The sequence below is a fragment of the Triticum dicoccoides genome, chromosome 4B (genome assembly GCF_002162155.2).
Source record: "Triticum dicoccoides isolate Atlit2015 ecotype Zavitan chromosome 4B, WEW_v2.0, whole genome shotgun sequence".
NCBI classification, from domain to species: Eukaryota; Viridiplantae; Streptophyta; class Magnoliopsida; order Poales; family Poaceae; genus Triticum; species Triticum dicoccoides.
In genome coordinates this window covers 39,173,686-39,188,129 of record NC_041387.1, presented here as the reverse complement: position 1 = coordinate 39,188,129, position 14,444 = coordinate 39,173,686, and the positions used below count along the sequence as shown (strand labels likewise).

The following is a 14,444-nucleotide window of genomic DNA, read 5'->3' as shown; positions in this document are numbered from 1 at the left end:
ATGCTCTCAAAAAAAAATGTTTCCCGTTCCATGGGTTCCTGTGAAAGAAACTAGTAGGACCAGCGAATCCATGGTACGAGGTCTACGGAGGGCCAGTCGTGTTCCTCTCTTTCGTCCACGTTCCTGCTATGCAGTGCCGCTTGTTGGTTACAGCGAGGGCCACATTTTATTCTAAATTTTGTATCAGCAGATTGTAACTTTATTGCTTTGCAATAAAAAGAATGTACACCTGCAAAAAAATATTAACAATATCGTCACGATTTCCAGTGCTAGTAAGCACCAAGCAGGGCATTTACATCTTTAATTAATGAATTAATCAGGAGCACCGTCGGCGGCAACAGCCAGCGAGCTACCGCAACAGTTGAGAGCGATTCTAACAGTTCTGCTTTTGGAGATGTTTGCCTCCCTGATTGAAACGGAGATTGGAGAGAGACAGAGACAGTGCATGTGCTTACATATAGCTATTAAAATTACCGAGCCTAGTTAGTTAAAATCGAGGTTTCTTTGGCATAAACTGAGGAAGCATGAGTGGATATACCGTCGATGAGAAAGAGGCCAAGGAATTCACCAGCGGTATAAATTTGGATTCACCACATGGGTTGAGTCGCCCCGTTTGGAATCTGGAGGCAGGATCTTCCTCCCGGGAACGACCATACCAAGTGTGTCGTTTGGATTTCTATATGATGTGTGATAAACACAAAAAACAATCTCGGTTCTGTTGAACTAGCGTGTCTTCTTTGACATTAATCTTTTAGCGAAAATGTAATGTTCGTACAAGAGGTGGTGGAAAAGGAGAATAACAAGTTTGAGCGCTTCCAGAAAAAGAGATAAAAGCACCCCCTGATTAAGTTTGAGACTAAAATATTACATATTGTGTAAGTTAGGGTATCTGAGATGCTTTTACCTCCCATAAAAACTAGTGGATATGCTCGAACAGAAAACAATGTGAAGTGGAGTCGCTGTGTATACTAGTAGTGGTAGAGACATACACCGATGCACGATGACATGGGAGGTAGAGTCGCCGCATAGGTTGTGCGTTGGCCGTGCATTTGCGCCAGCTAACTGAGACAAGCTTTTGATCACCTGGCCATGTATGAGCTTCGTCACCCCGGATGCGGCAGGACTTTAGGCTAGCCACAGTGGGAGTAACTTCAGTAGTAACATCAAGTCTAACTCAGTAAAATTGCTTACGTGATAATGAGTTAATGAGGAAAGAGATGGTTACAGTAACTTAGCTAGTTACTGTAACATCACATGTCCCAATACAATATGAGTCTATAACCTAATAAATGAAGCTTTGTATGTTACTACCACACTGGTAGTAACATAGACTAAGGATATGTGTATGTTATTACTCTTAGACTATGCATTGTGGCTAGTCTAAGGATATGTGTATAAAGAGTACAGCATATGTTACTATGCACTGTGGCTAGTCAAGAATTGATGTTCCGCCATCTTGGAACGAATGCCCGGATTTGTTTACCAATCCAACACAAAAAACAAGGCCTGTTCATAGAGTCGCCACGACCACGCCTAGGGCAAGAGCAAGGGAAGCGGAGCAAAGCAACAAACACCGCCCGCATCCGCCTCCCTCGACCTTATCCGCCGCGCCGCCCCGCCCCGAGTTCACCGGCCGTCCTTTTTCCCGTTCCAAAAAAACTAAAAAAGGAAAACGTTCGGCCGCTCGCTCGCATATGCCGCAGCTCTCCCGAATTTTCCAGACTCCTCCGCCCGTCCGTCCGTCCGTTTGTTGGGTTCCTCCCCCACCACCACGACGCGATGCCCTCCGACCGATGCGAGCCACGCGATCCCGATCGCCAAAAGATAAGGGACGGCGACCGGCGCCCCGCTGACACCCGGGCCCCCACGCCGTATTCCCTCTCCACGAATCTCTCCCCTGGCGCACGCCACCCGTCTCGCGTACCGGCGCCCCGCGCCCGCTCCCGCGCCGCCACGCGTCCTGCGCTTTTCGCCCTCTCGTCGCCGCGGCGGCCACCGGCTCCGCGGCTATAAAGCACACGCCCCGGCTCCCTCCCTCTCCAAGCACAAACCAGACTCGACTTCTTCTCCTCCTCTTCCGGCGCCGGCACACTCGGGACAGGCAATCCAATCCATCCCCAGCTCGTCGAGCGAGAGAGAGCAGCGACATCCGGTCCGGAAGCATCCAGCCCAGCCGAAAGACGGCAGGATATATCATAGCTGCTGATAGCTAGCGCGATCGACGCTTTCTGTTCCGGAATAGATTCGATTCCCTTAACCATTCTTGCGGTCGGTCGGGGAGGTTCGCCCATTTTTAGCGCGATCGTTGCTAGCCCGAGCGCTTTTGTTGGAGCGAGCGCCAGAGCCCCCCGCGTGCCTTGTGCGTCTGCTGCCCGCGCGAGCGAGCCGAGGAGGAGGAGGAGGGGCGGAGGGAGGGAGGGATGGCCGGGAGCATGCAGGCGGCGGACGCGGCGGGGCGGATCAGCGCGCTGCTGTCGCTGCTCGCGCTGCGCCGGATCCTCGCCGTGCTCCAGCCCTTGCTCCTGCTCCTGCTCCTGCCCTTCCGCTGGCGGGCGGCGCGCCAGGGGGACGCGGCCGCCGCGGACGCCGTCGTCTCGGCCTCCGCCTCCTCCGGGAAGAAGGCCAAGGCCGCCGTCGTGCTGCGGGTGCCCGCCGTCTGCTCGCGGAGGCAGGCCCTGGCCCGGCGCGAGGCCGCCATGCGCCGCGCCAGGGAGGCCGGGCGCGACTACGAGCTCATCCCCACCGCCCGCGGCGAGACGCTCTTCACGCAGTCCTGGTGGCCGCACGCCTCCTCCTCCTCCGCCGTCAAGCCCAGGTAGGAATCCATTCAAAAAACAAATCCACGCAAAATTTGTCCTTTGTTCAGCCCGGGTGTCCTCTGTTGTTGCCGTGCTGATTGCATTTCTGTCTTTTTTTGGTGATGCAGGGCGCTTGTTCTTGTCATGCACGGGTTGAACGAGCACAGGTGAGAATTCGGTTCCCTTCCTCCTCTGTTTTTCTTAAAAAATTACAGTAACTCGTGTGGCCGGTAGCTGATTGTTGGGTACCTTGGATCGATTTGGCAGTGGGAGGTATGATCACCTGGCGAAACGATTGAACGCCATGGATGTCAAGGTTTACGGCATGGACTGGACTGGTGAGTTTCTCTTTCCTTTTTCCTCTCTTCTTATTTCATTTTGGTTGCATGATGCTTAGTACGTATACGTTATTAGTGCTTAACATTGCTTGACGGAAAATATTGAAGGCAATTAATTTTATGAATTGCGTATAAAAGAGACCAATGATGTTGAATTCTCTTCTAAGTTTCCCCTTGACTGAATGAATTAAGGCGATTTACTCGTGAATCTGAACACTTGAGGGATTGGATGAGTGGTACATACTCTGTTTTTCTGTTCTTCGAACGATTTGTAGTACACTGTTCAAAGCATAATTTTAATTAAAAAGGACGGCTAATTTTTGCCGTCGACAGTTAAGTATAGTTCTTTGCCAATCAAGCTGTCAACTTAAAATTGAGACTAATCATGCGGATTTTATTGACTCTGAAGATCAATAAAAATTTCTGCTGACGTGCAGCCAATGGTTACCATCTTCCATAACCTGGCGATACATCTTTTATAATGAAATGAACTATACTACTCCCTCTGTTCCTAAATATTTGTCTTTTTAGACATTTCAACAAGTGACTACATACGGAGCAAAATGAGTGAATCTTCACGGTAAAATATGTCTACATACGGATGTATGTAGTAGTCTATTTGAAATGTCTAGAAAGACAAATATTTAGGAACGGAGGGAGTACATGAGTATAAAAAAAAATCCATGATGATACGTATCTTCTGTCTAACCTGGCGATTTTGTTGTGATACAGGCCATGGTGGAAGTGATGGTCTACATGGATACGTCCAATCTCTTGATCTTGCTGTCCAGGACATGGTATGAGCAAAGAAATTGACTAGTTCTTCCTGTTATCTGAGACCATCTGCACAAATTCTTATTCAAAGGCTTTTTTTACTCAATGCAGAAAATGTATCTGAAGAAGATCTCAGCCGAGAACCCTGGCGTCCCATGCTTCTGCTTTGGGCACTCCACCGGTGGAGGCATCATCCTCAAGGTACCACCATCACCTGTGACTTGCTTGTTCCATCAGAATTGTGTATGCAACTCGTGTATCTTATGGTGTTCCTCGTTTTGGCTATAGGCTGTGCTTGATCCGGAGGTCGACGCTCTTGTCAATGGCATCATCCTCACATCGCCGGCTGTCCGTGTTCAACCCGCGCATCCTGTCGTCGCGGTATGCCACAGTTTTTGTTGAAAGAAATGCACACCAACATCTTCAGAAACATATCAAATAATAACTGATTTTGAATGTTTGCTGTAGGCGCTTGCCCCGGTTTTCGCGCTGATAGCACCGAGGTACCAGTTCACGGGGTCGAGCAAGAACGGGCCGGCGGTGTCGCGCGACCCGGAGGCGCTGAGGGTCAAGTACTCGGACCCGCTGGTGTTCACGGGCTCCATCCGGGTGCGCACCGGCTACGAGATCCTCCGGCTCACGGCTTACCTGCAGCAGCACCTGCGCAGGGTCACGGTGCCGCTGCTGGTGCTGCACGGCGCCGACGACATGGTGACCGACCCGGAGGGCTCGCGCCGGCTGCACCGGGAGGCCTCCACCCCGGACAAGGCCATCCGGCTCTACGACGGCCTGCTGCACGACCTGCTCATCGAGCCCGAGAAGGAGGTGGTGCTCGGCGACATCGTCGACTGGCTCAGCCCCAGGATTTGATAACGCGGGTCGCCGCGCCGGCCAGTCCGTGGGCTGAGGCAGGAAGGTCCGATCATCCGCCGAGCGTGTCGGGGACGGGAGAAACCTCCGTCTGTCCCCGACAGTGATGACGCGGTCGGTCCGATCGCCTGCGCCCCAGAGCGAGGACGGCGAGGATGGTGATGATCTTCTTCATCCTCCCATCCCGGCGGAGGAGGCAGTTTTGCGAGCGCGGGAAGCTGCATTAGTAACTACCACTACAACTAGTACGTGTGGTGCGGTACGGGGTGACGACTGGTGGTGGACGAGATTGCTCTGCTCCCAGTGTGTGTGTCCCCGAGCTGTGTTTTTGACCCATATTTTTGTCCGGTAGGGTAAAACGTTCGATCGTTCGTTGGAGTCGCCCGGTGTGGTGCTCAATAATGTAGATGCATTCCTCCCCTCTCGCAGGGGTCGTTTTTCTGCGTCTCGAAAGATTCTCATCAGAATCTGCGGCAGAATTGATTCGATTTCCTTGAATTTCCTTGGGCTTGTCCTGTGTCACAGTGTATTATTATTGTGTTGCTCACTGCTGCAGACCTGCAGTGGAGCTTTCGGCTTTGGCGATCTTGACGCCGGTGGCTGGCCGCGTCCCTGTGTCTCGCTCGGCGCACAGCGTTCTCAGGATTTCTCTGGCTGCACTCTTGGTTCTGTCCAGAGATGTCGCGCTCGACTGCTTCACGACGGGGAGAGCTGAGAGGGCAAAAATCGGCCCGGAAATGGGGATGCGGCCAAGAGTCGTGATTTCCTGATCTACGAGTGGATGGCCTGCTGCTTCTTTCTATCGCGATGTGTGAGGTCAGGTATCGACATCGGCTAACTCTTATCGCGACGTGCGAGGTCGGCTATCGGGTATTGACTGGTGATTAGCTCAGCCTCTCCATGCCGCAACCGCAGCCGTGTGCCGTCCGTCCTTGTCAGACTGATTCAATGGCACCACAAGTTATTACACGTTTGATTGAGTTCAAAGTTCAAACACACGCAACACCCATGTTCCAGATCAATGTTCTCTTCTTCTATGCCTGAAGAAGGGGTTTCTCCTATTTCTGTTACCTGGTTAAGAATATTGGTACTTCCTTCGATCCATACAAAGTTGTATTAAAGCAGCGACAAGAACTATGGATCAGATGAAGTAAAGAGAAAATGGAAACAAGAAAATAGCATCCATCAGCAATCCTACCAACCCAACATATCGAGTTAGTGAGGACACAGCCAGGGTCGCACACGATGTCAACTAACATATAAGTTTACAATGTGTTTAAAAAATCAGATAAAAAATGCCTTAAATAATAAAATTTGCAATGGCTTAACAGGACAGAACCAGTTGGTTGGATGTATGTTTGAACATAAGTTTTCCACATGCGTACATGTCATACATAAAATATTACAAATTGCCAAGCATGAGATACTACATCCGTCATATCTTAAAAGAAACAAGAAATCTTACCAATTACTCCCTCCGGTCCTAAATATATTTGACTTTCTTCAGATTTCAACAAGTGACTACATACAGAGCAAAATGAGTGAATCTATACTCTAAAATATATCTATGTGGTAGTCTATTTAAAATCTCTAAAAAGACAAATATTTAGAAACGGAGGAAGGAGGGAGTATGCTTTAAACTAACGGCCGTGTTACGCATCGGTCGGCGGATGCCTGGCTAGCTGTTGGATTGATGCATGCGTGGAGCCATTCAATCTACCCATCCACGTGCGTCACCTCTTGCAACAAAAGGGATGTTGCGGAAACAATTATAACATAGGTCGTGTTACAGAAACCTTTGCAACAGAGGTGAAATAGCAGATTTCAACAAAAATCATGTTGCAGAAAACGTCTGCATATATTTTTCTAACAAAGGTGATGTTTGTAGAATATTTTGCAACGCGGCATATGCGAGCGAGCGACCGAGCGTTTTCTTTTTTTAGTTTTTCGGAATGGGAGACAGCCGGTGAGCTCGGGGGCGGCGCGGCAGAGACAAGAGCAACTCTAGCAGCCCCCGCATCCCGTCGGCCCGCAAAACGCGTTTGCAATTCGCGGAAAATGGCTTTTGCGGGCCGGCAAGGACGGCCGCAGATGTAGACCGCCTAAACGGACCCGTATAAAAGTATATTCGCCGAATATGCTTTTATACGGGTCGGCTTGCGGTGTCTGCTCTTGCACCGCTGCCCTCCGCATCTCATCAGCCCGCAAAATATATCAAAACCAGCATAATACAACAAACGGAAGCAAACTAAATAATTATTCAAATTCAACACAATACAACAATCATCCACATTACAAATAATTATTCAAATCTTAAACAATGCAATACAAAACTTGTGATGAGTACAAATACAAATGAATACAAAAAGGAGTCACTGTCCAGCCCTTTGCCAATGGTGCTTAATGAGATCCTCCTAAAGTTGAAAATGTGTGTTTGCATTTTCAATCTCTTTGTATGTCTGAAGAAAAGCTCTAATGCGGTTAGGGTATCTAGCTGGTTGACACGGCTACCCACATTGTCGTAGAAGAATTCCAAGTTCATTCCTCTCTCATCTTCAAGAATCATATTGTGAAGGATAACACAACATGTCATGATATTTTTCAATGTTTTTTATTCCAAAAAACGAGCAGGACCACGGACAATGGCAAATCTACATTGCAAAACACCGAATGCTCTTTCAACGTCTTTTCGTGCTGCCTCTTGCACCCTTGCAAATTCACTCTGTTTTTTAGTTGATAGTGTAGTTGCAAGCTGGAGCATCACCACTAGCAAGCCTAGCAAACAAATGAGACCGTTGCAACATATTGATATCATTGAGAGTGCCCGGCATACCAAAGAAGTAATGCCAAATCCATAAATCCTTGGATGCTACGGCCTCTAGCACAATTGTTGCTTCACGAGACTTGCCACAATACATTCCTTGCCATGCCTTCGGGCAATTTTTCCATATCCAATGCATACAATCAATGCTACCTAGCATGCCAGGCCAACCTCTCCTCTCATTAGATGCCATCAACTTCTTTGTGTCATCCTCGTTGGGTGCCCGAAGATACTCAGGACCAAAGACACAGACGATCACTTTTGCAAATCTATGCACGGACTCAATTGCAGTATCTTCACCAATGCGAAGGTACTCATCGGCATAGTCAGCCGGAATGCCATATGCAATCACCCGCATAGTTGCGGAGATTTTTTGATATGCACTAAATCCATTTAAGCCCGCAACATTTCTTCTTTGAGTAAAATACCGGCAATTTGCCTTGCAAGCTTGAACAAGTTTCACAAAAAGAGATCGGTGCATTCGGTACCTTCTCCGGAAGAGGTGTGGTGGGTATGTAGGATTCTCCGCGAAGTAGTCTTGCATCAATATCTCGTTCCCAAGATGACGATTCCAAGGAATGCAAAGACGCCCGACGGTCGATCCTCGCCTTCTCTTCCGGTTCTCGTCTTCGTGCTCCTTCACGGCAAGTGCCATGACTAATGTCTGCTGCCGAAAGTTGGCAAGCATGGTCTCAACATCCGAGTCTGAATCCAACAAATCGGTGAGCAAGAACTTCTCGCACGGGCTCAAATCCATCTACATGCACACCAGCGCGTCAATGAACTACATCGCTCCCTCGCAAAGATCACAAAATACACACTAACTGATGGAGGATGTTGCGGGTGATCCCGGGCGGTGACGAGGGGCGGGCTCGGCGGTGGTCGATGCCCGGCGGCGGTAGCGACGAGGGCGCTCTTCTCGCCGGATCCGGGAGGGCGGTGCAGCGTGACGGCGCGGAAGGATGGTGGGCGGCCCCGCGGCGCGTTTCTACCCGCAGATTTGGCGGAATCGCCGGCGGCGGAGGGGCGGAAGCAAAGGCGGGCGGCGACAGCAGAAGGGGATGGGGAAAATGCGTGATGGGGAAACCCGCGTATTCGCGGGTTGGGGCCAAGATTTTGCCGCGCCCCCTAAAATTTTTTGCGGGCTAGGGCGGGATTCGGGGTCTGATCGGGCGGGTTTTTCGGCCCTGACCCGCATTTTGGCGGTTATTTTCTGGGTCGGGGCGGGATGCAGGATCTGCTAGAGTTGCTCTAAGGTCGAGGGAGGCGGAGGCGTGCTGCGTTTGTTGCTTTGCCTCGCTTCCTTGCTCTAGGCGCGGTCGTGGCAACTCTATGATCTCGCATTGCTTTTTGTTAAAATGGGTAGTAGTACAAAATTTCGGGCGTCCATTCCGAGGTGGCGCGACATCGATTTTTACTTAAAGTCCTGCCGCGCCCCGGGGTGACCAAACTCAAACATGCCCAAGTGATCAAAACTCAAAAGCTTATCTCGGTTAGCTGGCGAAGATGCACGGCCAACACACAAACCTAGTACGAAGGAATGATAAAAGTGTCCCATGATCGTTTGTCGTTGCTCCTTACTCCTTAGGTTCAAAACAAAATAGTTATGAATGGAGAACAAAAGATATGGATTCGAGCATACATTATCCACTCGTTTTTTTTTGTGTGTGTGTGAGTACCGTATCCACTCGATAATTGTGAACGGAAATTGTGGTTCGCATTGCGTAAAGGAGAGAGTAACCAGAGGAGCTTTGAGCATTTATCTACACTAGTTAGTATGCACGTGCAACGCACGTCTTCCTTCAAAATGTTTTCCACAAGTTTTTCAAATCTACATTATCACTACATGATCACACATTTTTTCTGTTTTTTGTCGCGCTCAAGATTGCTCCAAATTCAAAATTGTATTTTTCATTGTGAAATTTTACTGAATCTGAAAGATATTACAAGACAAAACCAATCTTATCCTCTTATATGAATAGCAACATCCTAGAACAATTATTACCACACCATACCCTCACAAAAATAATCAACGAAATAATCAGGAATGACATGTACTTCTCTTCTCAACTTGGAGTAACATGGAAAACTAATTGTATGATTACTTATCATCTCCTTAGTATTTTTACTACAAAAAAAACAAATAATACAAACTCTGTCTTTCATGGAACAAAATAATAAGCATCACATGCAAATACGGAGTCAAAGTGACAAGGTCTAAAGATATAGACACAAAGTCAGCCTTGCGGACATGTTGTACTAAGGATTTTCAATGGTCTATTATCGGCACAGAGTTGCAAATGAGCAAAGAAATCACATATCAATCAACTATCTAACATTGAAGCAAAAGAGATTTGAGTTGCATTCGCCCACAGTCTCGGACTTCGGACACTCACATGCATCCTAGCCTAACCTCGGCTAATTTTAAGACCATGGGAATTTTGCAAATTTTCATAGTTTTCTCTATTTTCACACACAAATAGAGAAAACATGTTTTATTCAAAATAATAATAAATATTGGACTAATACATCATCGATTTTCTTTTACAAGCAATTCAGAGTATTAAAATAATAAAACCAATACAATGGCCTAATATAAAAATATCCAGTGACTTGTACCCAAAATCCAAATGAACATATTTATTACCATGAGTCAAACGACGCTCTTGACCAAATCCCGCACAAAGTGAGGGATGCTCTTGACCTTCACATTTAATATGTCAACATGTGTACCAATTGTTTCAAAGATTGTAATAGTCATGCACATACATTTATATGACTATCATGGAAATCACATGCCTACAATACATATGAATATAGAATGTAGACTATTCACCATGACAACCGGCTAATGTCAGCTTTTTCCTGGTCCAAGCCATTGGTCCTCAAAGTGAAATCTTATGAATGTGTGTATATAACACATGAGACTGTGGACATAACTTGATCAACTGGTCAAATATAACTTCCACCTCAATGTAAAGTGCATTGATCCCCATTAGACAATAGTATTCATCTCGCCATACAACTGCACGTAAATATCCAAGTCATGTGCTTACCATGTACAATTCCAGTTTCTACATATTGCACCGAAGGAACCATGCTTGACTGTTTAAAATTTCAGGCCCCCCTAGGACGCGCATGTTGCGTATAAAGCTGTTGCCACTATTCTTATAGCAGCAATTAAAGAGTTGAGGTTCCTCTCATAGGCCCAAGAGTAGCTTCTCGATCAGAATACAATGGAAAAGCAGAGAAATAAGTAACCAATTAAGCATGAGGGGGAATTTCTACATAGTTCTTTCATTTTGTAAAACATCAACACTGAGTCTCTATTCTAAAACTGTATATCGCAAAGACCAAAAGGTCAATCTCTTGGCTCCTTCTCTCAAACCACTGCATATGAATAAAAACTCAACATTAGTGCTGACAACTCCCTGCGAGAAGGAATTAGATGATGGCATCGTGCACGCGCGAGACACCATGAGGGAAACATAAATACTTGAAGGAAAGGAATTGGACACATATGCCGTCATGCCCTGCCACGCATGTCGTCGAGGGTGCCGTCGCACACTCCCGAGACGACGTCATGCATGGTGGGCACTGAAGCGCACGGCGTCCAGCAAGTCGCGGCGACGCCGTTGAGGGCGCCTCTGTTGTAGATGGCCTAAGTGCCATGGGCAATAAAAATCAGACAAATTAGGAACGACGAGCCATTTTGCACGAACAACAGAACCATTTTTTTTCTCACGACACAAGTAATCGACCAAAAAAAAGTTTTTAACAGCAAAATGAAGAAATACAACTGCCATCCAATTTGGGCCTCTTTGTAGTACTATGCCATCCAATCCAATCCCCAGCGCGATCAAGAACTCAAAACCAAACCCAGACAACGATGCAATCCTGGCTTATTGGAATCAACACTGAATCCACACAAAGGTCTTGGTACATGGAAGCGAGAGGGGCACACGGACGGACTCAAGAACCTGGTACATGGACTTGGGGAAGTTGTTGAGTCGTAGATGGTGTCGTTGTTGCCGCGTATGACGTCGGCGGCCAGGGTTTCGGTCTCCTAGGGGGCCGGCACCACCAGGATGGCGCGCGGCACCTCGGTGCCTGCAACGGCCGCTGGCTGCCACGACTTGAAGAAGCTCCGCGCCGGGATCGTCTCGTCGATGAAGAGCATGGGCGAGCCGTGCCATGGGAGAGCATGTCGCGGCGAACGCCGTTGAGGGCGCCGGCGTTATTGTCGTAGATGCCGCACACGCCATAGAGAGGGCGCCAAGTGTGTGGTAAAACCGTGCCTGACGTGCTGGAGGTCGGCAGCCGCGAGCGCCGGGAAGAAGTCCGAGACGTTGGGCCTGAGGGAGTGCGCCACGGCCTCCCGCGCGAAGCCGTGCAACTCGCGGGACGTCGGCTCGTCCAGGCTGGCAGAGAACATGACGCGCCACTGCAGGTCCATCATGGACGCGAACGCCGCGTGGCACCGGACGCCGCCAGGTCCGACACGTGGCGGAGCATGCCGAGGACGGCGTCCCATAGCAGCGGCCGCAGCGCATCCCCGTCGAGCCCCTGGGTGACTGCAGGTGCTCGGCGCCGATCGTCCGCAGCGCACGCCACTTGCGGGTTGCGGTGCGGCGTCAGGAGGAAAACGGAGTTGGTGGCGTGCCCCATGTCGTGCCATGCGTCCGGTGGGTTGCGGCAGGACAGGACGGCGTTGTGCCTCTGGAGGACCTCCCAGGCCATGGCCACGGAGGAGGCGATGATCACGACCACCGTGCCCAGCGGGAATGTCATCAGCCGGACGTACCATTCGGCGAGGCACGCTAGGGATTGGTGCAGCAGCTTGCCTGCGACGTCGAGGAGATTGCCTATGACCGGAACGGCCTCTGTCCAGGTGGAAGCAGGCGGCGTCGGGCCCTGAAATTAATCTGCGAGATTTTTGGACGGGAGGGCTGCATGCATAGCTCCATCAACGTCTCAAGCTTTTAATGATTTCCTTGCATGCAGTGTCAACGGTTAATCTCCATCATGCGTGGGAAGGAAAAACTAAACCTGTTGAAATTTGCGCCATGAATTTCGGAGCAGATTGTGGGCTGCGGCATCTATAGGCCAACGAATACTCCTCTACTGGTGGAGTATGGTCAGTCATTGGAAATTGCTAAATCCACACCATCCCGCTATTAGATAAATGATGGCTGTTAGATTAAAATTTGTGGGCCTAATCGTGTGATGCTGATTGGTTCGTGCGGTGTTGTGGGACTTATTGCGGGGTGCACGTAAGAAAGTTCTTGTTTAATTGTTTAGTGAAGATGCGGAGGCATGCTTATGGGCCCATTTGCGGTGACTCTACCTCCCATGTCATTGTGTATTTCTCTACTACGAGCATACACAGTGACTCGCCTTCACATTCTTTTCATGTTTTCGTGTCACTATGTATGTCTTGACTTGGAGCATATGCATATGCACTAGTTTTTCGGGCAGCGGTGAAACTTGTTACTCTCCTTTTCCACCACCTCTTGGACTAACACTATATTTTCGTTAAAAGATTAATGTCAAAGAAGATACACTAGTTCAATAGAACCGAGATTGTCTTTGTGTTTAATACATAGCTTAGGCATCCAAAGGACACACTTGGTATGCTCGTTCCTGGGAGGAAGATCCTGTTTCCAGATTCCAAACGGGGCGAGTCAACCCATGTGGTGAATCCAAATTTATATTGCTGGTGAATTGCTTCACCTCTTTCTCATCGACGGTATGTCCGCTCCTGATGCTGCCTCAGTTTGTACCAAGAAACCTCGAGTTTAACTAACTAGGCTCGATAACTTTAATAGCTAGTATATGTAAGCACGTGCACTGTCTCTGTCTCTCTCCAATCTCCGTTTCAATCAGGGAGGCAAACATCTCAAATCTGGAAGATTGCTTCCAAAAGCAGAACTGTTGGAATAGCTATCAACTGTTGCGATATCTCGCTGGCTGTTGCAGCCGACGGTGCTCCTGATTAATTAAAAATAAAAATGCCATGCTTACTATTCCCTCCGTCATCAAGTAATATAGTAGCATTTTTGACACCACATTGATGTAAAAAACGCTCTTATATTATGGGACGAAGGAAGATAAGAGCATTTTTGATAATACACTAATGTAAAAAACGCTCTTATATTATGGGATGGAGCGAGTAATTACTAGCAACGGGAATCAACGGCCGCATTATTGGAGGAGTAGCTAAAATAATCACATCGTTTATTCGTTTTGAATATATGCGAAACCTAGGAACATGGACGGAAGAGAGGAACACGGCTGGATTCCCTCGTCCCAGTTTCACCGGAACCCATGCAAAACATGAGGTGCTTTGATCCGTGCCTCCGGCCCTGCAGAACTGGCTGGATCAAGCACGGGGACGGGCTCGGTTTGGAGTTTGGTGCCGTCGCGCGGCTGGCGACCGCGAACCAGTCCGCCGGCCCCGGCGCACTTGAATCGCTGGACGTGTCTGCCTGCCTAGGCCACGGGCCAGTTTACGTGGCCCTTGTGTCCAAAGCACAAGATTCCAAATGTCGTTACACTGACGTTGGACTTGATCAAGGAGGTTCTCCTACAGCACTGATTAGTTATTCACTTGCGTCCTTGCTTACTTCCAAAGGAAAATCTTTCCTTTAGCTGCTTATAAAAAAGTAGGAGTATTGCGCTTGAGTTCAAAAAAAAAACTAGTAGGAGTACAAATCATCTAGCCAAACAAACCACCCCCTGCCCAGAGCCGCCGTCCACCACCGCAGCACCACCGCAGGAACCAACGCCGCACCACGAACCCGTGGAGTCCAAATGTCGTTACACTGACGTTGGACTTGATCA

General features: G+C 48.6%; 1 protein-coding gene across 1 annotated transcript; it reads left to right on the top strand.

The window, feature by feature from the left end:
• Positions 1 to 2,030: 2,030 nt before the first annotated feature.
• On the top strand, positions 2,031 to 5,282 carry LOC119294855 (monoacylglycerol lipase-like). The gene is made up of 7 exons (XM_037573134.1): positions 2,031 to 2,815; positions 2,927 to 2,965; positions 3,066 to 3,136; positions 3,869 to 3,933; positions 4,022 to 4,111; positions 4,199 to 4,291; positions 4,379 to 5,282. Exons 1-7 carry the CDS (start codon positions 2,421 to 2,423, stop codon positions 4,778 to 4,780), a joined length of 1,155 nt encoding a protein of 384 aa, XP_037429031.1. The 5' UTR covers positions 2,031 to 2,420; the 3' UTR covers positions 4,781 to 5,282.
• The last annotated feature ends 9,162 nt before the right edge of the window (positions 5,283 to 14,444 follow it).

Bases quoted from the DNA above. Each gene is read 5' to 3' on its own strand.
- LOC119294855 (XM_037573134.1), top strand. From the start codon at position 2,421: ATGGCCGGGAGCATGCAGGCGGCGGACGCGGCGGGGCGGATCAGCGCG. The intron at 2,966-3,065 runs GTGAGAATTCGG...TCGATTTGGCAG, and splicing joins CACGGGTTGAACGAGCACAG to TGGGAGGTATGATCACCTGG. The intron at 4,292-4,378 runs GTATGCCACAGT...TGTTTGCTGTAG, and splicing joins CCGCGCATCCTGTCGTCGCG to GCGCTTGCCCCGGTTTTCGC.